At 52.2% G+C, this 22,588-nt stretch overlaps 1 protein-coding gene across 2 annotated transcripts in view; it reads right to left on the bottom strand.

Annotated features, from left to right (window-relative positions):
- Coro2b (coronin 2B) overlaps positions 1-22,205 on the bottom strand; it is a 149,715-nt gene extending 127,510 nt beyond the window's left edge. The window contains exon 1 of one of the 2 annotated variants that reach the window (XM_008836371.2): positions 21,820-22,205. In XM_008836371.2, the coding sequence (XP_008834593.1) occupies positions 21,820-21,834 (15 nt within the window). In that variant the 5' untranslated portion in view covers positions 21,835-22,205. Of the gene's footprint in view, positions 1-10,149; positions 10,166-21,819 lie in introns of those variants that run through there. The other variant, XM_029565027.1, reaches the window with a different exon arrangement.
- Positions 22,206-22,588: the final 383 nt, after the last annotated feature.

Genomic DNA, 22,588 nt, shown 5'->3' with positions numbered 1-22,588 from the left:
TTTGGTCTTTTTGAGACAGGGTCTTCCTGTAGCCCCAGCTGGCCTGGAACTCGCTATGTAGACCAGGCTGGCCTTGAACTCACAGAGATCTGCCTGCCTCTGCCTCCCAAGTACTGTGACTAAAGGCGTGTGCCACCATGCCAGCAGATACATGCTACTTAATTAGCCAGTCTCAGACTTTTATTTTGCTTTCAGCCTGGAGCTGTATAAATAATGCTGCAATGAGTATCGTGATGCTCAGAGCCTTCCCCTGCATTGGATTGCTTCCTTTGGACACATTCCCAGAAGTGGGATTAGTAGGTCACAGGATGTGGACATTTTTATGGTTTGTGATACATGTTGCCAAGTTGCTTTTCAAAAGACAGACACTTCTTTACTTTATGCGTCTTTGATAATGGCTTATACAGTTTTGGACCACACTGTCCCAGGACCCAGGATAGCACTGGGCAGTTGGGATTTTGGTTTGGACTTTTTTTCTCTTTTGAGAAACTTCTTTAAAGTTGCTTGGTATTCTACTAACTATGCGGATAAATGCGCAGTATAGAATGGTAATTTGCATGGTGTAACCAGATAAAACAAAAGCACCACAGCCCTCCTTTCCCACCATTAGCCTTTCAGAAGCTGGGATTTCCAGCGTTGGAATGCTAAGCCGAAAATCTGGGCTGAATTCACCAGGAAGTGAGAAACTTGTTTTTAATCACAGCTTACACATAGGGAGGACCCCAGTCTGGCCAGTGTCCCTAGGAAGACATGGATAAAGTGTAACCATGCCGTTGAGATCATATTTCCTCATATCTCCTCAGATCTCCTTCCCTTAACCATCCCCCACCCAGGGAAACTTCCTCTGAGAGGACATCTTTACCCTCACCAGTTGGGTTCCTCTCCTCAACCACAATGCAGACTCACTTGGACACAAGGTTGGTCCATTCATAGTGGAAAAGATGGTTTGAGGCACACTGACCATGAACTGCCAAACTTATTTCCTCAGCTTAGAGGCTGGTGCCGAATAGGGATCCCAAGACATTCTGAGCAATGTTGGGACTTTGTAACAGGGGCTTCCCAGAGTAACGACACTGAGCAAATGAGCTAAGAGTGAGGAGGGACAGTGCAGGTCTGTGGCATGTTCACCATGAACATGCTTTGAGCATGTAAAAACACCCTGAATGCTTGCAACATTTTTCCCCACTCACAGATGAGGAGACTGAGGGTTCAAAACTTGGCCAAGGATCTCAGAGTAAGAGGGCAGAAATGGACAGGATCTGAACCCAGACCTCTGGCCCTTCAGCCTGGCTCTTACTCTGCATCTCAAGGTACCCGAACTCTAGGTAAGAACAGTTAAAGAACAGTTAGCCTTCTGAATTCTGGGACATAGCATGCCTGTCTCACCTTGACCCGCCCCCCCTCCCCCAGTCAGCGGCCCCCACATCTCAGTCTGCTCCAGCTGCTCTGGCAGAATGCCACAGGCCGGGTGCCTTAAGCAACAGACATGTGTTTTCTCATGGTTCTGGGGGCCAGAAGCCCAAGGTCAAGGTCCAGCAGGCTGGTTTCTGGTGAGGCCTCTCTTCCGGGCTTGCAGACAGCCACCCGCCTGTTATGTCTTCACATGGTCTTTCCTCTGTGCATACCTCTCTCTATTTTCTTGTAAGGACACTGGTCCTGTCTAAGCCCATACCTCCTTGGACAGGTCCAATCATATCTGATCTCAGAAGCTAAACAAGGGTCAGGCCTGGTTAGTACTTGGATAGAAGTACACCAGTCCCATTGGGTTGGGCCTCCACTTGTCACCTCATTCAGTCCTAATGACTTGATTAAAATGCATCATCTCCAAACACACTGGGAGTTAGACCTTCAATACATGAACTTGGGAGCACACCAATCAGCCCACTAAGTCCGATTCAGTCAACAGCACCCTAACTCTGCCTTCCACAAACCCATAGTCTTTGACATTCGCACAGGACTTTGCACTGTCCTTTACATACAATGCAGCCTGTCTTCTGTGAAGGCTTTTCTGTTAGGCTGGGGGAGAGGGCTGAGTCAGTAAAGTACTTGCTTTGCAAGTACAAAACCTGAGTTGGATCCCTAGCACCCATGTAAAAATGCCAGGCATGGTGGCATGTGCTTATAATCCCAGCACTAGGGAAGCAGAGACCAGCCAGTGTTCCTGGGGCTTGCTGGACAACCAGCCTAACCTAACTGGTAAGCTCAGGCCAGGGAGAGTCTCTGCCCCAAAGGAAATGGACGAAGTTCCTAAGAATGACACCTGACATTGTCCTCTGACCTCCACATGCATGTGCACCCACACCCACATGAACATTATAAAAAGAAGGCTGTCTTGCCATGGGGCTTCACATCAGTGCTATTCACAAGCAAGTTTCTTCCTTTTGCACTAGACTGTGGTTATTTGGAGGTTACAGGCTAACTGTTTGCCTTCCATTTCACTCATTCACTTCATTCATCCATTTGCTGAGCCCCTCAGTTCGGCCCAATAATTGCTTAGTAAACACCTTCTCTAATAGCCCAGCACTGGTTCACCCTGAAGTTGGATAGAGCATAGCATCCTGATCGCCCAGCCTCATGGCCCCTCTAACCAAGGTGACTGGTATCTCTCTCTCCTCAGATCCTACCAGCCTCCTCATGAGCAGAAGGCTCTCAAATACCTTCTTGCTTGGGGTTAAGGAGGGCAGAGCTGCTGATTCAAGGTAGCAGCTATTCTAGGCAAGGGACTGCAAATCACCTAGAAGATGAAAGGAGACAGGAGCTAAGAAGAGAGATACTCTCAATATGTGCTTGTAGGACTTGTATGGACTGTCCTTTGCACCCTGGAAACGGGCATGCATCTATGAAACGTGGCCACCAGGAAGCAGACAGGCAGTGCAGTTCTTGGTGCTCTCTTGCAGGGGACCAATAGTGTCAACTTTGCTCAGTTCACAGAGCCTCCTACCCTGGCTGTCACACCTCGAACCTACCATCCCCACCCCAGGAGAACCAGAAAAGGAGGGAAGACTCCCCTCTCCCCAGCAGGCAAAATCAACAGGATTCCCACCAGACAGGTTCATCAGAGCTCTGGGAACCATGAGGGTGACAGCTGGCTCCTGCATGACAGGGACAGGGACTTAAGGACCCAGAAAAAGCCCCTCTGCTCATCCCTCTCCTGGTGAATGCCCACAATGAAGTGAATCAGAGCATCTTGATGGAACATTTGTTGCCCAGTCCCTAATTTAGGCAGATCTAAATGTCTAAGCAGGACAACAGCCTTCCGTTTGTTTCTTCCTATGGCACTGAAGAGAAAAGAAAGCTTAGCCATGTTCTTCATTTTCTTTTGCTTTTTCAGACATGGTCTTGATATACATAGAGCTCAGGCTGGCCTAGAACTCAAGACCCTTCCTGCCTCAGCCTCCTAAGTGCTAGGATTACAGGCCTGTGCCACCATGTTAGGTTAATCCTTGTGTTTTAATCATTGAAATAGAGATTAGAGAGGTCCTTTTAAAACGTAATTCTGGAGCCAGGCATGGTAGCACACATCTATAGTCCCATTACTTGGCAAGCTGAGGCAGGGGGCTTGCAAGTTCGAGGCCAGCTGAGCTAAATGTCTTAGAAAATAATAATAATAATAATAAATAAAACCAAAATCTAGAAGTCTAGTGTTACTCCCTGTGTACATACAGTAAGCAGGTCCCCAGCTCCTGTACCCAGGATCAAGGCTGTAATCCCTACAAGTAGGAGTCTCTGCATTCCTCAAAGCCCTTCTCTCCCTAAGGCCTTTGCACTGGTGGCTATTTCTTCTGCCTCTGTCAGTGATCATTCAACCTCCTCTTTTGACAGGCCACAACCTTGAGCAAACTCTCCTTCTTTGCCACACCCACCCTGCCCCTGCTTTTTCCTCCCAGCATTCCTCATAGTGTGTGCAGTGGCCTGGTCATCCCTGAAGCTCCACCCCACACTGCCCTTAACTGTAACCTTACTGGTCGCCACATTCACATTTTATCTTCAGTGCCTTACAAAAGGCAATGCTGTTGGGAGGGGGGGGGCAGTGCTAGGGGGATGGTTCCAGGGACAGGCAGGTCCCCAGTCTCTCAGTTTCCCACCACATGCCAACTCATTTGCAATGGTATCACCTTTGGCACAACTGGAGCTGATGCAGGGCTTGGTGCAGGTGCAGGGCAGATGCCCTAGGATGACAGGAGGGAGGAGTCACAAAAACCTCGGTTCTCTGTAGAGGCTTTCTGACTTTGCTGGCTAGCCACCCCCACACCTGCAAACCACCCCACTCCCCTTGATGGAGACACACACCCCAGGAATGCCACCACCCCAAAGGCCAGCTGGGAGGTGTCCAGTCCCTTTTAATTAAAAATCAGCCCACCAGCCTCCTCCCTTCTCTCTCTCTGTCTGTCTCTGTCTCTGTCTCTGTCTCTCTCTCTCTGTCTCTCTCTCTCTCTCTCTGTCTCTCTCTCTCTCTCTCTCTGCCTTTTCTAGAAACCCACAATCAACAGGGCAGTCAGAGGGAGGGGTGGTGGCCATAGAGAAACTGCTGGATCTGTACCTCCTTCTCCTGCCCTCCGCCCACAGCTACCCACACCCTGCTGCCCTGGGCTGAAGGGCTCAAGGGCTAAGGGTCCAGGGGCTCAGCAAGCTGGAGGTCATTTCCTTCGGGTACCTTTTCTTCTCCCTTTCTTCCCCAGAGTCCTGGTTTTAGGCTATCACCTTCCTCTGGGGACAGGGTCTCTGGAGTCCCCAGGAATCACATCAACAAAGATGCCTCTAGGCCCAGGCCCAGGAGAAAGGAACTGATAACAAAGACTTTAACGACAAAGACCCTTTTTTTCCATCCCAATGAGTCCCCAGGGAGAGAGGGGGCACCCACGCTGCAGAAGGGGTTACCTGGTGGCAAGGGGCTATGTATTCTCTGAGAAGCCCAGCCTGGGCAGACTGGGCTGTAAAAGGTCCCTGGGGCATGAATTAACCAAGTGCCATCCTAGAACATGGCTAGGAGAGGTCGATGCTGTGAGACAGCTTCTTGGAGGAGGTGCCCAGGAACTAGGCTGCCAAGGGGAAACACTTATATTACAGAAAGAGCTGCAGAAAATGTGACATTGAAGTACCTGGAATTTAGAGTGTTGTGTGTATACATGGTCCATGCATATGGTCACATGCACATGTGCATGTATGCACACATGTGCTGTGTGCATGTTGCATGTGCATATTTGTATGCATGTATATTTGTATATGCATGTTGAATGAGCATGCATGTGTACGTATGTGTGTGTGCGCGCACGTGTGTGTGTGTGTGTGTGTGTGTGTGTGTGTGTGTGTGTGTGAGCTAAAGGGCTGTTTGTAGGCTGATGAAATCCTTGGCCAGTAGCAAAGGCGGGGGCATCATCTACCAGTGTCTTGCTTCCTTGAAGTACAGGGACAGACTACATCCACACACAGTTTATCTCCCTGTCTTCTCCCCAGCCCTGTGTCCCCTCTAGAAAGGGCCCATCCCAGCAGAAGGGACCACAAGGGCAGTCCACACAAAGAGGCAGGAAGAAGACCCTCCCCTGCCAAACTCACCCCAGCCAGTCTCCAAGGACATAGTTCATTAGGACGCACCCTCTGTTGCCATGGAGACCCAGGGCCCCCCAGAGCCTGGCTAATAGTCTCCAAATTCACTCAGGCCTGGAGCACAATTAGACAAGATGAATTTTTGAGTCGCGGTATAATGAGACCCGGATGTCCGGAAGGCATATGGCAGCCTCCCCGGGGAGGGCTGAGGCTGGGAGGGCACACTACTGTCACAGGGTCACCAGGGAGGGTCTGCCTTTCCAGGACAGGAGGTCTGAGAGGCCCTGCAGAGCATGTCTCCTCCTTTAGAATCATTCCAGGGTAGTCTGGCCTTGGTGTAGGTGGCAGGGGGTGAAGAATATGCTCCCTTATTTATTTTAGGCCCTTCCCTTCCTGGAACAGGGCTAGAGGCTGTATCCTGCACATTCTAGAGAATACCAGTCATCACACTCCAAACAGCTGAAGCTATTCCGCACACAGAATACAATCTTGCTTCTACAGGCAAAATACAAATATGCCAGACAATGTTCTCTAACTGAACACACAGGGGCCAGGCATAGAGGAAGCATGCCCTGCAGTATCCCTCATTCCCTGTCAAGCAAGGCATGGGGCTCACTCTCTGGCAAGAAAGATGAGACACAACACAACACAGTCATCTCATCCCAGCCAATGACATGAGGACAGAGTTCAGAGAAGCAGCAATCAGAAGGCTTCCTGGAGGAGGTGGCATTTTGACTAGGTCCTGGAAGCTGAGATCAGGAGGTATCTCCAGTAGCGAGGGAGTAGAGTTGCTCAGGCTTACTTTGGAGGCAGCAAGCAGAGTGCTGACTGGGCAGGGAAGTGTGTGATGGCCAGAGAGGGAAGGTATCCAGAGTCTAGGCGAGTAATCTGGGTGGAAGGATGCACAAGGATGGGGTTTCAGGAGTGCTCGTGAGCAGGTGCCGTCCCCCTTACTGCATCCCTTAACCACTTGGGCCTGTCCCCAGGATAGACTCGCAGCATGGCCACCTCAACTTCAGTCCTTCCCAGTTTCTCTGGAGAGAAATCACTCTCTTCTGAAAAAGCTCCTCTTAGCCCCTGCTTATCTCCACACACAGACCCATTTGTATTCTCCAGGAGTCCCCAGAAGGGGGTCAGCAAAGTTGGGGGCAGGGGGCACAGAGGAGGGCATAAATTCAGACTCTGGAGTTCAATGTGAGGATTGTGGCAGAGAAGGCTGTGGTGGGGCACCAGGCCAGGGAGCAACCCATATCACCAGGCACCCACCGTTCTGGGGCACTAACCTCCTGATGGCTCCCCAAAGGTTGCTGTTAAAGAAGGCAGGCCTGATTTCCAAGGCAAACACCCTTGGACTAACTCTTCACAGAGGCGAAAGACACTGACCACACATTAGATATTAGATAAATAGGCCACCAAACCTGCAGGCTTCCAGAATGTCACCCCGGACCTTCAGCCCTCGAAACTTCAGCTTGCATCTGGCGCCTGGCCATCCACAGTGGCCCTGAAACTGGTCAGCCACCTCTAGACCCACCAAGAGGGCCACCAAGGGTCATACTGTGCCAACCAGGGAGGGAGGATGGGGAAGGAGCCCCAGCTGGACTTTTGCCTGAGCCTTCTTCTCTCTGTCCTGGTTTGCCACAGTAACTCTGGTGACGCTTCTGAGCTCTATGGCAACGGAGGGTTTTGTTAAAGCTTTTCCTTTTTGTGATGGGAGGGAAGTAAAAAAAAAAGTCAGGAAACACGACTGGCTAAAATGAGTGCTTTGGAGATGGGCAAAATGTCATGAGGGATTCCACAGCATCTGGAGCCATCTCAATCTGCTGTGTGACCTTGGATGTGTTACTTAGCCTCTCTGAGCCCCTGTGTCTCCCTCTATAAAATGGGCACAGTGCTCACAGGCTGTGGACTATATACTGATACCCACGTGGAGGCTCTACCTAGGCTAGGACAGGGTAGAAACTGAGAAACCTAAACACCCCTCACTCTATCACTGGCTCTGTCTCTGGCAGAATTAAATCTCACAGCATCTCTACCTCCCATCTCCCCAAACCAGGTCAAACCCAGAAAAGCTGTGCCCAGAGGCTGGGCAAGTAATAAGCCACTTTTCCCATCTTGTCTCCTTGACCGACAAGCTTGTGCCTCTTAATTGCTCTTTGATTTCACTCAATCTGAAGTAAGCAGGGCTCCAATTCCCTGCAGGAAAAAGAAAGAAAGAAAGAAAGAAATTTGCCTCTGCTCGCTCAAAATACTAATGAGATGAAGGCACCCAAGGACTTCCCGAGCACCACTGGCCGGGAAGGAAGACATGGCCCAGTTTGAAGTCTCCTCGGGAGCACAGGCAGCAAACAGAGCTACTGACTGGCTCCAGGTCAGCGATGCTGGGTGCGGGGATCCCTCTGCAGTAAGGGGCAGCTCCTAAAAGCTTGGGGGAGGGACACCCTGGTTGTCATGTGCTAATTCTCTCAGTCCCTTTCAGTCACCAGTGCTCATCCCCACAGCACTGCTCTGGCTCAGACCCTTGTAGCTCAACATGGCTGCTGGGTTCAGGCTTCAGCTTTATCTCCCACCCACAGGGCTTCTCTACAGCTCTCTCAGTCGGGCAGCAAACGGTGCCAAGCAGCCAGCATGAGCCAGCTTCGTAGGAGATAGGACTTGCCTCCTCCTCAGCTTCCTTTCTGACCCTTGCTTCTGATGCTGTCCATAGATGAGGAGCCATCCGGGGCCCACAGTGGCTGGCAGGCTCCTCCCTGCCTTCCAGCCGGCCACTCTCCATCAGCGCTCCTTTCAAATTTCCCACGGCTGCATCCTTCCCGTCATCCCTCTTCCCACAGCTGCCCTGTCACTCTGGCCCTTGCCCGCTGAATTTGTTTTTTTAATGTCATTTTACCTCCAGCTGATGTGTTTCTCTGGGCTCCGTATGGTCTCCCCCACCCTCCCAGGCCTCTCTTCTAGGGTAGGGACTTTCTGTTTAGATCACAGGGTAGATGTGTCGCACTTCCTAGACCATTCGCTGGTGCAATACACCTTTAATGAGGAGTGTTGTGGGCTTCTACCCTACAGCTCCACAGCTCCATCTTTCCTTTCCTACCATGGAATGACACAACCCGCAGCTAGACGGGCCTCCATTTACCTCCTGCTGGGTCACAACCAGCCCTCCACCTTCCCAACCTTCAGTGGTTCATACACACATCCATGGTCAGGAATATTCCAGAGGTTGTTCATGCCCCTCTCAGAGCCTGACCAAGCTCCCTAGGTCCCCAAGGCCCTCAGGATTTGTGCTTAGCCCTCATCTACATACTTCCTTATGTTTGTTAGAGTTCTGCTTCCCTTAAATGCTAGAGAAATCTGTCTACTCTGTGTCCCCATGAGCCACTGTGGTGCCTGGTATGCAGCAGGTGCTTACGGGGTGCAGGTTTGTGTAAAGATATGGGTTGCTCTAATGAAAGTAGCCTTATCATCTATACCATGTACAAGGTCCACCCTGGACAGGAACAGGAGGCCAGTCATGGGGCTGAGAAGAGAACTACAGCCCAGGAGGGTCCTGGAGATACCAGACAGGGTGCCCCAGAGGGACAGAGGAAATCCCGGGCCTCTCTCATGGACAGCAAGTGAGCTGAGGCTGCTCCACCAACTGGTGTGGAGTCCCAGGCTTTCACATCTGAAGACAAGCCCATCCCACTGACAAGGGAAGCACTGCCCAGCTCCTCTTTGGCTGCAACTCCTGGGGGATGTAAACCGGACACCGCATCCCCTTCCTGGGAGGAAATCCTGCCAGAATTCTCATAGACAAGGGACATCGAGGCCTAGCTGAAGAAGGAAGGAGCCCTTTGTTCCAGCCCCAAGGCAGGGTAGTGCCCGGATCAAGGGGGCACACCCTATGACCTGAGCCCACAAGCCCAGCTGGCTAGTTCTCTGGCCTTGAACCCTTCATGGTGATACCATGGCTCGGTGCAATGCTTATCCTATGCACCTGGACACACAAGAGTCTTTCTGATCCTCCACATACTCTCAAGGAGCAGACAGAACTGGATTGATAGTTCTTCTCTTTCAGGGTTGGAAATAAAGACCCAGAGAGGTTAAATAACTCCCCCATGGTCACACAGCATGGTATAGGCAGAGCTCAAACTAGGATGCAGGCTGAGATTCCAGTTATTTGAAGTCACCAGGAAAGCATGCTGAGAGGTTTTCAGGAGCCTGGAGGCAAAAAGGTGAGAGGACTCTGGCCCTCCAGGATTCTCACTTCTTACTTCTGAGCACACAGGCTTGGCCTGACTTTAAACCCAGAACCATCGTACTAGGTCAAGGAGATGCCGGAAGCGCCCATCCCTGTGGTTTCTGCCCTGGAGGATGTGTTCAATAAACACAGCCACTTTCTCATCTTCTTGTAAACATTTCAGGAGACACAAACAAACAGATCTGCTCTTGATCTGCTGCTCACTCAGAAATGGAGCACCTCTCCCACGCAGACCACCACCCCCATTCCAGTCCCAGCACTGCAGAGTCCCCAGGGTGGTGGAGGATATCACCAGATCAGAGGGACTGGGATCACAGGGAAGGGCTTTGGAGTTCAGTTCCTGCCAGAAGCACTCACACCTTCCCACTCACCCAGCTCTTGCTGCCTCCAAAAGAGGGAGGACAGGGTCTGCTTCTGTCCTTAGCGACACTTCAGTTACTCGGGCTGAAGACGGCACTGTAGAGACACCAGGTTCCTGTACAGACAGGCAGAACCCACCAGAAAGTCTCAGAGCCTCTAGGAGTTGGTTCTGCCTAGAATCCTCAGCTACGTGGAAAGCCAAACCCCTAAGAGCCACCCCTCAGCCCATTTTGTTTATTTTTTCAAATATTTGTATAGTGCATTCCTCTTGGATCCAGAACATTCAGTGGCTCCCCATTGCCTTGGGATTCTGATTTTCAGACGATCATTTCCTGTGCTCCCCAATCCAGCCCCACCCTGAATCCCAACCACATGTTTCTTGGCTCTACATTCTCTCTGGAAGCTTAGGTCTTCTCTGTAGATCCTCCCTGTAGATCCTTCCTCCATCAAACCAATCTTTCCCTTTCTAAAAGACTTCTTATAGCAACTTTGCCTTCTCTCCCTACTCACCTGCTCAGGAACCCTTTCTTGATCACCATCCTGCAGCACCCCGACCCTCTCCCCCAACTCTCCGTGGCTCTCTGCTACCACCATCATTGTCCCTAGAGAGCCAGCTCCAGCTCCTGTGTCACCAGCGGTCCAGAGATGAGGCCACCTCTAGACTTGGCTGCTCTAGAAGGGAGCCCAAGCCACCTTCTTGAGATTCTTGGTCCTCTGTGCTGACTCCAAGGGGCAGGGAAGACTACCTACAGAACTGACAGGGTCCTCTTTACAAAGCTCAGAATTTCAAGGCAGTCATGGAAGAATATTAAATCAAGCACTGTCCGCATTGTGGGTCCCCAAGCTGGCCTCAGAGAACAGAGTTCTGATCTTTCCAGGTGACCCATAGTTGGGGCTGAAATAGCCACCACAGGCAACAGGGAACCACTGCAGGTTCTGCTCTTCAGAGCTCCCAGTGTAGCTCCCAGACCCACACCACCTCCCCATCGGTGTCCCTGGGCTCTCTGGAACACAAAGAAGCATCCTAGATGGAGTGGGTGATTGCAGGGTAAGGCTCTCCACCATTTATGCTTTTAATGAAGGTCCTTAGAAGATTCTTGCACATGACTCCCCGCCATCCTCCCCAGGTACCACTGAAAATAGGATAGAATCCCATCAGAGAGGGCTCTTTCACTGAAGAAGGCAGATAGACCCAGGTGGGTTAGATCCAGGAGTGAGGAAGACTCTGGCTGGGAAGACTGTCTACCATATGTCCAAAGGTATTCGGGTACCTAACATGAAGGAGTGAGCCCCATGTATGAGATGGAGAACTACTTTTTCAGATCATGGAGTGTGGGCTGCAGGACTTAAACTCTGCACCTCCACCTACTGTCTCTTAAGTATCTCTCAGGGTGAGGTGCATGTGTGTTAGAGGACATGCTCAGAAGAAGATACTGGTGTGAGGTCTGGGGACTCCCAGATGGAAGGAGGGTAAGTGGGGACCAAGGCAGGACAGTGGTGGGGGTCCAGTAACTCCTGCACCCCACATCCACCAGGCAATATTATGGGGAAACCAAGTCCTGGCTGGGGCTGGGGGTGGGGGGATGACCAACTCAAGGTCACATAGATAGGGAGTGAGGGCAGGATACATGCAGGAGCCTCTAGAACCCCCTCCCATAACCTTGTCCCTGTGCTTTCAAGGTCTTCCTGGAAGATGTGCCCTTGCCTAGCTTTTCACTTCTGCACCCACTGTCCAAAGTCAATATTATAGAGTGGCCTGGGAGAGACATCTCTGGGAAGAGGGGTGGGTGCAGGGAGTGTCTGCTCACCCTGAGTCTCTAGAGCAACACAGCTTGGGGTGGGGTAGACCCTCCCAAAGTACACACAGGGTTACAGCATCCTTCACTTAAACTCTAGAGCTCTAGGCACTCTGGCTCAGCCTCCAGAGCTCCCCTGGCTCCTGCATGCCTCACCACTGTGGCTCAGTCTCCTGCTCACCCTGCCAGCCCGGTAGCTCCAAGTCCTTGTCTCGCCTGCAGCGAACCAAATGAACACACCACTCTGACACCCTTGCTCACATGCCTCCTCCTAGAAAAGCTTTTCTGCCCCTCACCTGTCCCCATGTGCGTGTCCTTGAAGACAGGACCAGGCCTCTTCCTACGGATGCTGTTCCACCTTTCCAGCTGGTCCCTCAGAGCCCCATGATTCTGTACAGACATCTCCATCACTGCCCTCTACGTCCTACTTTACAACCTCTCCCCCAGCACTCCTTGCAGCCGTTTGTTCTTCTAAGTGGTCTGGTCCCCTACAGTGAGACAGTGCGTCCCCTGTCCCCTGGGCCACCCAGAGCCTGAATCTCACATCTCAATAAGCATGCTCTGAGTGACTACAGGGCTGCTCTGTGTTTGCACAGGAGCAAGGGCTAGGAAGGCTGCCAGTGCAAAACCTGGCTGTCCCCTCGCTTCCCCATTTCCCTGCAGAACTGGATCAGTCATAGACATCTGAGCTCACCCTGCCTCATTTTTCCTACAGAATCTCTCCTGAGTTTTCAGTACTCCATCTAGGGTATGGCTCAAAGAAGCCAGGCCCAAGCAATGACTACCACTGAAGGGTTATCTCTCCCAGGGACTTATAGTGTGTTAATATCTAAAGGCCCAAAGGGGGTTAGGGATATGGCTCAATGGCTCAGTTGGTAGAACATTTGCCTAGCATGCACAAGGACCTGGGTTCAATCCCCAGCACACAGTCACACACAGACACACAGACACACAGACACACACAGACATACAGACAGACACAGACACAGACACAGACACACACACAGACACACACACACACACACACACACACACACACACACACAAATTGGCATGGTGGTATGCTCTTGTAATCCCAGCACTGGGAGGTGAAGACAGGAGGATGAGGAGTTCAAGCTCTTCCTAGGGCTCATAGTGAGCTCAAAGCTCAAACAACAACAACAACAACAAACCCTAGAGGCCCAAAGAAACAGCTCTAGAGTAGGTCTAAGCTGGCGGCTTGAGAGGGCACTGTGAAAAAAGAAAGCCCAGTGTACCATCCACCATCCATGGCCAGACTTGAATCTTCTATGGATGCCTGAGGCTATGCAGCCAGTATGGTTGAAGGGTTCCCTCTTCATGCTTCCGTTATGAAAGCCAGAGTGGGTGGTGCACTCTCCTGAGGGTCCACTCTCCTGGGAGTTCAGCTTCCCCAACTGAAAAGTGGAATCACAGAAGAATTGTGGGGTATGTGAGATCAGGGCTCCCACTGCTCTAGCGAGCTGGTCCTTCCTGTCCCCAGAGGAGTGGCTTTGTGGCTCTTGAGCATCCCTTTCCTCCAGTCTACCCATCCTCCCCCCTCTCCTCCCTCAAGCCCAAGTTCCAAGGGAGAACTTGGCTGGGAATCCTTTCAGGCTGGTGATAAGGGTTGGCCGGAGGAAAGCTCTTAGCAACCTGGACTCCCAACCCAGGGCCTCAGAGATAAAAGGAGAGACAGACACAGCTAATCACAGTTCAGTGTGTCAGAAGGAGGCTTACAGGTGGGGACAGCAGAGGCCACAGAGGCTGACACATAGGCTGGCAGCTGCCAGGCATCCATAATCCCAGGCTTCTGGTGATGGGGAAGAACTCGGAGATTTCTCCTCCATTCTTTGCCACCACCAGGCCTCAAACTGGGTTGTTTCTGGTTGGTCCCCTGAAAAACTAAACCTCTCTCTCTCCACCCAGGGGCCTCTCCCATGCAAGCTAAGTTCTCGAAGTCTCAAGGTTCTGAAACTTTCCACCTTCAACCTTTGAATCAGTCCTTGGCCTAATAATATCAGACAAGTAGGAGAAGCTGATAAATTGCTATTAACTGAAACTCACCCACTAACTTGGAGACAGGAACTGTCATCCCTACAGAGCCACACCCTCCCCAGGCCCTCTCAAATAGAGCTACTTGACCTCTATTTCCTCATTGCCAGATGAGGTGCATCCTCTACACATCTTCAGGGGCCCTCTGACTCCAGCAGCCCTTGGATATCTGACAGAACTGAGCACAAACAGCACACCTGGGCAATATGGCAGGCTCGCTCAAATCTAGGTTCAAGAAATTCTCACACAGTCTTGCCCTTTAACAAGTGCCATGAGAAGCACTGAGAGGAATCAGAGTCCTGGAGAATCAGAAAACTTACGACTAAGTCAGGGAGCCAGAGAGCATGTTCAGAAATCGTCAGCATGGGGCTAGGAATGTAGCTAAGTGGGTAGAACGCTTGCCTAGCATGCACAACACCTTAGGTTGGAGCCTGGTGGTGGATGCCTGTAATCCTAACACTTAGGAGGTGGAGGCAGGAGAATCTGGAGTTCAAAGTGATGCCCAGTCATGTAGCAAGTTTGAGGCCAGCCCTGAAATTGTGTCTCAAATGATAATAATAATCCACAACATGTACCACACATTGAGTTCTACCTGCTGGCTGAGAGCCTGGAGCTCCAGAGACTGAGAAACTAATGTGCCTTAGGATCCTGAAAGGGCCAGATCAACGGGCCAGCTTAGGCCTGAAATAGTGTCAGTTCACAAGCTGGGTTTGTTCCCAGACATTGTAATGACTAAGGCAGGAAGGTAGATGCAGGGGCTTTAGAAGACAGATGGGTGATACTAAAATGTTATCAGATGCCCCCTCAGGTAAACAGAAATCCCCTTTCCCACAAGCCCAAATTTCTGGGAATCCCAAATTTTCCTGGGGATTCCAGGGAAAAACAGAGGTTTTTCGTGTGGAAGTCAGCAAGGCGGCATGAAAGGAAAATTCAGGAGTGAAGTCCCTCTGTTCTTTCCTTTCCAAAAGCTGTCCTATGTCCTGGAAATCCTGCCAGCTTCCAGATCCTAAAGCCATGAGCTCAGAAATGAAAGCCAAGGCTTTAAGCAGTCTGTGGCCAAGGCCTTGAGCTAGCAGAGGTATTCCTTCCCATAAACCCTAAGGCAAAGCAGGCCTGGGCCCCAGGGATCAGGGTGTTAGAAGGGGACCTGTAGAGATGGGCAGGCCTGGATTGAGACAGTCCTCCCTCTTGCACAGGGAGCTTAGCTGTGGGATGACACATCAAAGTTTCTATGCCTTATTAAAGCAGGACACCAATATGTGTATGTGCGCATGTGTGTGTACATGTTCCTGCATGTATGCATACATGTTCATGTGTGTGCATGTACATGGTCCCGTGTGCATGCGTGTGTACATGTTCCTGCGTGTGTGTACATATTCTTATGTTTGTGCATTGTACATATTCCTGCATGTGTGCACGTGTACATATTCCTGCATGTGTACATGCTCCCGAGTGTGTATGCATGGTTGCACATGCATGTGTTTATATGTGGAGGCCAGAGGTTTACGTGGGGTGCCTTTCTCAGCTGCTGTCCATCTTATTTTTTTGAGACAGTGTCTCATTGAACCTGGAACTCACTGATTATGCTAGACTTGCTGGTTAACAAGCTGCAGGAATCCTCCTGTCTCTGCCTCCCCAGTGCTGGGATCCTAGAAGCCAAAGCCACTCCTGGCTTTTTTATGTAGGTGCTTGGAATTCTAACTCAGATCCTCCTTATGCTTACGCAAGCACTTTATTGACTAAGCTATCTCCCCAGCCCCAGAACACCAACTTTTTTACAGGCATATTATTTGTCCCCATCATATTAAAACAGCCAAAACAGAGCAAAACAGGAAGAAAGAACAGCAACTTTTCATCTCTACTAAGAGAACTTGACAGAGTAGGAACAGACAGAGGCTGTTTGGAAGAGGCAAACTCTTCCTTTCCACCCACAGATTATGAATCAATTCTGCAGTCAGGACTGCAGCGGGAGAAGTGGGCTAGCTGTTGGACAGGACGCCTAGATCTGCAGACCATGAGACACTATGTGGGGGAAGAGGACACAAAGTAGATATGGTAATAGACCATTTCTTTCTACAACATCTACAAAGCACTTTATGTCCATATGACCTACAGCATCTAGTGAGAAAGAGTACTTAAGAAAATGCCACAAGTGTCATGCCCTGGGCCACCAGGATGTATCACATGCATGCTCAGGGGCACGGCCACAGACATCACAGGCCAGGACCCACTGCCTTGGGGTGGTAGGACACCAGTGCCTCGGGATGTGATGACCTGGATGAATGTGTTCTCTACAGTCAGACAGTTCAGACACCAGTCTCCAGTCTCTCTTTCCTACCCACTAAGTCTGGCTTGGGCGATTCACCTTCTCCCTCTGAGTCTCAGTTTCTACCTCTGGAAAATGGAATGGATGATAGAATCGTCTCCCAGTTCTGCAGGATAAATGTGTTCACGTATGTCTGGCACACAGTACTGCCATGGTGATGGTTGATGTTCAGGGATGGGACCTATAAAGACAGGATTGGAAAGGCTGGGCTTTCAAGTCAGATCTGGGCATGCACTGGCTTCTAACTTACCTCAGGTCTGTGACTAGGGTGTGGTCACCTCTCTTCCAGACTTGGTTTACTCATCCATAAACAGAGGGGACCCTCCCTGATGCAGAGAGCCTAAAGATTCAGTGCTATAACCCATGCAAACACTGGGCAAACCAAGTCCTGGAGCAAACCCCAGCACTTCCTTAATAAATTGGAAGGAAGGGGCCTGGCCAGAAACCAATTACATAGTCCCCCCAGGGGCCTCTGCAGGGGTGAGGGAGAGGAAGGGAAGGAAAGGCTGGTGGCAGCTCTTCCCCTCCCCCACCCTCTCATGCTCTTGAGCAGCTGGTACCACTCCAGGCCCACAAAGGGAGGCTCATTCTAAAACAGCTTCTTCTCATGTGGCAGCCACTGGCTTTGCATCTGCCCTGCCCTGGCAGGGCCTGCCTGCCCAGCGCCAGCTGCTCCCAGCTGCCCTGGCTTCAGACTGCTTCAGGGTCGAGGGTTGGGTCCCCAAAGACCACCTAGTAAGCTCAGGGTAGTCAGTGTAGCTCGGGAGAAGAGGGAAGAAGCAGGGCTGGGCACACAGGGAGCCTTCATATTCCCTCATCTTCTGGACAGCAGACAAGTTCTGTGGCCAGGCAGATCCAAATCAGACACTGGCCGCCCTGGTGCCAGGAGCTGAGACTCTGCTGGCAGTTGTGGCCACAGCAGAGGCGCTGGCTGGGGCGGCGTCTGCTCCAGTTTGCCAGGTCGGCCCGAGAGCAGTGGAAAAACTCACTCCATCCCTGAGCCTCTGAGCCTGATGCTGCCAGACCCAGGGTCCATCCAGCAGCCATGTCCCCAAGCTCAGGTCGGCACAGGCTTCACAGCCCTTCCTAGATTCCTCTAAGAGTGGCCATATATGCCAAGGGGCAAGGTCTCCCATCCAGGAACCCAAGTCTCTGGGCCCAGCAGGACCAAAGGGACTGCCTGGGATTTTCTAGATGCATTTACTACCCAGAGGCAGAGATGGAAAAGAAGGAAGGAGGGGGGGCAGGCAGGCAGGCAAGCAGGCTGCATCCATTGAGCACTTACAGCATGCAGGCAGGACAGACTGCTCCTGACTGCTACCCACACAGCCTTAAGATTGAACTTGGGATTCTGTGGCATCCCTTCCGTATCTGCTCCTCTGAGGTCCTGAGGGCAAGGGGTGTGCTTCCTGTGTTCTTTATCCCTGATGCCTGGCTAAGAGCTGGCTCAGGTTGTGATCTGAGGGTGAGGGTTGAGTGAATGACTGAACTATACACCTTACTGTACCTGGGTACCAGACACTTGGAAGAAGACAATGAGGCAAGAGGAGGAAGGAGGGGTGTGAGGTTGAGAGCGGGGTCTGAGTTTGCACTTCAGGGCCACTGGACCAGGCTCATGGCCTGTAGCTCTTTCTCCTCTCCCAGTCAGAGATAGGCAGGAGAGAGGATTAGAGACAGGCTATTGGGACCAAGGCTAGACAGTGGGTTGGGGACCTCTTCCCTATCCTGACACTGGGTTACATGAGGCTCCATCACTACCTTGGCCCTTCTGTGCTTCTGTTCCGAGGGGGAAGTAGTCCAGAAGAGGGAAATCCAGCTCCCAGAAGCACAGATAGGGAAAACTGATTCAGGTGGAGGGTGACTGGAGCCAGGCTGAACACCAGCCCCACTCAGGCTGTCTAAGGCCTCTTTTGTAGGGCAGCTATAGAAGGAGAGAGACCATCCAAGACCCAAAAGACCAGATTTCAGCCCTCCAGTCTCATGTTTGCAAGTGACTGGGGCAGGTTATAGCCAGTACTCTCAGGATCTTGGTTCCCTTGTTTTCCTAAAGAAAGCACTGGATGCTTGACTTCAATGTTTTGCTCTCCTATGGTGGCTGAACAGATGCCTGGGAAGCATCTGATCTTTGCCAGATGCTGTTTCTACCTGGGCAGGGCAACACCATCCTCGATCCCTTCACTTTCAGCAGGATCCAGGGTTCCCCTCAGTCAGCTGTGCCTGCAAATAGGGTAGGAGGGGGAAGACAGACCTGCAAAGAGGGGCATGGGTGTGGTGACAGTGTTGTTCTCTTTCCTAGAGTCAGCATTCAGACAGGAGGCGGCTGACATCCAGATCTCCTCTGTCTGTACGCTCACCCTCAGGTCTTGTTCAGGTAAGCCAATTCCTGCCACTCAGGGTACTTTGTTTCTGGACATCGACTCTCACCCCTCCCCCAAGTTAGCCTCAAGTCCTGAAAAGCACAAAGCTCAGTATCATCTAACTCAGCAAGGCATAAGGAAGAGCAGGATAGCCCAGCCAATATAAGCCAAATCCTCCTAGACCCACAAGTTCCCCAGTCATAGCTCAATCAATAGCCAAGAGATCACCCACAGGAACTGTGAGCACCAGAAGTCTATATGGCAGCCCACAGGCCTTTCTTCTAGCTCATGAACTTGTACTTTACACACAGATCTAATTCATTCTATCCTCTGCTCTTCCAGTTGACAGTGGTTTAGAACAGATGTGTAGAGGTGGGGGAGCCATGCCAGTATAGCACGTGAGGAGGACTGAATAGAGATAGAATATTAGAAAGAGCAGGCACGAGAACTTGACCATGTACATCGTGGTGTGGTTCAGAGCCACCTGTCAGCAGGGAACAGCCTCCGGCCAGGCCTCCATGACTTGCCTTGTGGAGGGAGGCACCTGCAGAGGTGTGGCCTTGACCTTCAGTGGTGGGTGTTTGCTGGGAAGCTGCACCTGGTCCTTCCCTCTGTGCTTTCTTCTTTTTTTCCTCCCTCCCCCCCACCCCGTTCATAAAGGAATTAATGTAGCTTACTAAAATACTCATGATAGAGTAGAGTTGACATAACACAACAGCGACACATGCCACCAGGCTAGAAGGCTACAGTACAGAGACGCATGCCTGTGTTGTTCAGCTGCTTAGGACAGGAGCACCTCCACAGCCCCCCAGGCTTCCCATACAGAGGCTCTCCGCAAAGAAAGAATTGGGAGACATCTGAAAGCAGAGTGGTAAATGGGAAACTGAGGCTCAGCTCCTCTAGGGAGGTGCCACTGAAGATCTAGCAACTCATGATCTGGTTTCATCCTCTCTAATTTTCAGATCCCTCTGAGAGCTCAGGACCTATGATCTCCTCCAAGCACTGGCCCAAAGGACTCTGTCCTGGAGATTAGGGGGCATTGGGACCCTTCACCTGGAAGAGGATGACCAGCAGCTCATCTCTAGCTCACTCTCTTTCCTGAAGTGACTCCCACCTCCCATATTCCCTATGGGGTTCTCTTGTATCTGTGGGTAACCAGACCATGCACAGACAATAAGTCCTAATACCCCTTGCTACAGATCATTGGAGCCAGCTCCTGTATCTTACACATGGAAAATGACTAGTCCAATGTCACATAGTCTATTAGTGGCCAACCTAGGACTAGGGGCCACACCTTCCAACTGTCTGGAGCATGGAAGAGCCTTGTCCAGCAGGCCTTGCCCGTAGCCATCCTGCCCCATGCTGTGCAGGGCTGTTGAGAAAAGAGAAGATAGGGTTAAAGTGGGGATTTTATTTAATCCTCTGAGCTTGCTTAAGCTGGTTTGCAGGAGACAAGAGATACACAGAGGGATTTGCTGGGGCCTGGGCAGGGAAGTGGGGTATGTTAGAGAATAATCCCTGCATACCTAAAGGTAAGGTCCAACAGTGGGCTAAGCAGGAGAGTCCCCACTTTCATGGTCTCCCTATCCCATCCCTGCCCAGGGTCCAGGCCTCCAAACAGTGACCCTCTGTCATGAAAATCCTACAGTTCCAGGGTGTTCAACAGTACAGAGCAATGGGAGGATCTCTGGCCAGAGACCAAAATTGGAGGGCAAACCCTAGTCCTGCCAGGTAATTGCTGTGTGACCTTAGGCAAATCACTTCTCTGAAGCTCAGCTTCTATGGCTACTTGAACTTGTTTACAAGACACCGGGGCGGGGGGCGGTGTTGCTGAGTTAATTCTCAGTACCATCATCACAAACCTCTCATCCTTATTTATCCCACCCAGGCCCATGCATGAGTCTTCTGCCTACCTGCAGCTTTGCCATTCATAACCCTAATAGCAAGCCTTCAGCTTAACGGCATCTGTATTATTCCAAAAAACTATGTATACAGCAAGCTTCACAGAAGCACCCAGAACCCAGGCAGTCCCCAGCTCTCAAGTTCGCATTCCCACAATGCTCCGAAGTCCCAGAATTAGGGGTGATGGCAAAGTTTGAAGTGGAGCTCAACCCCAGTAGTCCTGAAATAGCCCACCAGGGTATGGGGGTCATTAGAAGGAGACAGAATCAGCACTCCAAACCTCCGTCTGGCTCCAAACCTCACCTGGTGTCTACCTCCCCAGAGATGAGAGTCAGCTGAGCAGCTGGGAAAGATGGAATCTGACCTGGGGTGCATGAATGGCCAAGCCCAAGTCCAAGGCCAGGCTGTGAGGTCAGAACTCTGACAGAGTCTCTAAAGCTTAGAGTTAACATCCTTCACTGGTCTTTCACCACCCTGACGATCCATCTTATTACCCTCCCATTACACAAGAGGAAACTGAGGCCCTATCATCCTTCGGGCCCCACCCCCACCCCAGATTAGTGGTAGAGCTGAGGTCAGAGTTCAGGTCTGCCATAGTCCTGGGCTCATCCCACTGCCCATGCAGCTCTCTTCTTAACTTTATCCTCCCACTGGAAGGGAAGCCATCCCAGAAAAAAAGTTTTCCAATAAAACTGGAATCCCCTGACAAGTCCAAGAACCCACCCCCAACGTGGGGGCTGCCAGGGCGCCTACCTTCTCTGTCCTGCCACATCCCCACCTACCCCTGCCCCACTGTGTCTTCTGGGCAGAACTTTCCTTATGGCTGGCAGCTTGGAGACTGGGCAGCACCTCCTCCACAGGGTGTCTTTGGAGTGGGGCCCGCGCTCCTAGGATGCACCGCAGAGGCCGGCAGGTGGGGTGCAGTTTCCCTGGTGAGCCTGCCAGGATAGCCTCTGTGGCGCGTAGCACTGAGGGGACACCCAGTGAGCCCGCCCGGCAATGCCAGCCCTCCAGAGCTTAAAACCGCAGCATCCTCCACAAGGGTTAAAAATGCAGTCCCGGGCTGGGCTGGGTGCGCAGGGATGTGGTCCACACTGCCCAGGGCAGCGGCCAAGGCGGCATCCCCGCCCTGCCTCCGCAGTTCCCAGGAGACTAAGCGACTAGGGCGACTCCTGGGAGCCGGGCCCGGGGAGGGAGGGTCTGCAGCGCCCGCGGGTCCCCAGCGCGGCGACGGTTGGTGCTGCTTACCTTTGTGACAGTCATGCAGAAAGCGGGCGGCGGGCGGGCGCGGGCGGCGGCGGGCGGCTTGGCCGGGCTGGGGACCGCGCGCTCCGGAGGCCGCTGGCTGATGTCAGCCGCGGCCGAGCATCTATAATAGATGAGGCCGCCGCGCCGCAGGAAGGCGAGGCAGGAAGAAAGGCAGAGCTGAGGGCCGCGCGGGGGGCGGGGAGGACCGGCCGGGGACTCGCTACAAAGAGGAGGCGGAGGCAGAGGCGGGAGCGCAGCTCCGGCGCCCGGCGGTCCCCAGCCCCGCGCGTCCAGGCCCGGCCCCCTCGGGGTCCTGGCACCTGCAGCTGGGGACGTGGGCGGTGACCCGGCCTTCGGTGCCGCGTTGGCTCCGGGCAGCGGGTGAAGTCACACGCTGGACGGGCGCGGCGCACGGCCCCGGATGCCTTCCCCAGCCGGGCCGCCCCCTGGAGGTTCGCAAAGTCTACCCGTCCCGGACCCTGCAGCGGCCACCCCAGCCTAGGATCGCCGGGCGGGTTAGTGGAAGCACTCCTTTCGAGCTAAGTCTTCGGAGATGAGCTCGTCCCAGGGCCGCTGTGGTCCATGTTAAGCACGAAGAGAAAGAACCAGAGTGGGAAGTGACTGGGACAAGGACATAGGGCAGCGCTGACCCGCCAGACTCGCCTGTCTTTCTCCACTTGACGGCAAGCTTCCTAGAAACCCCTTAATTCATAGGCTGCGTTCTGTTAGCGATAGGCACCCACGGAGGCCTTCGTAGGAGGGCCAGGGC

The sequence above is a fragment of the Nannospalax galili genome, unplaced genomic scaffold, assembly GCF_000622305.1.
Source record: "Nannospalax galili isolate Female #2095 unplaced genomic scaffold, S.galili_v1.0 scaffold54, whole genome shotgun sequence".
Taxonomy (NCBI): Eukaryota; Metazoa; Chordata; class Mammalia; order Rodentia; family Spalacidae; genus Nannospalax; species Nannospalax galili.
Note: the sequence above shows the minus strand (reverse complement) of the source record. Positions and strands in the feature narration are given on the sequence as shown.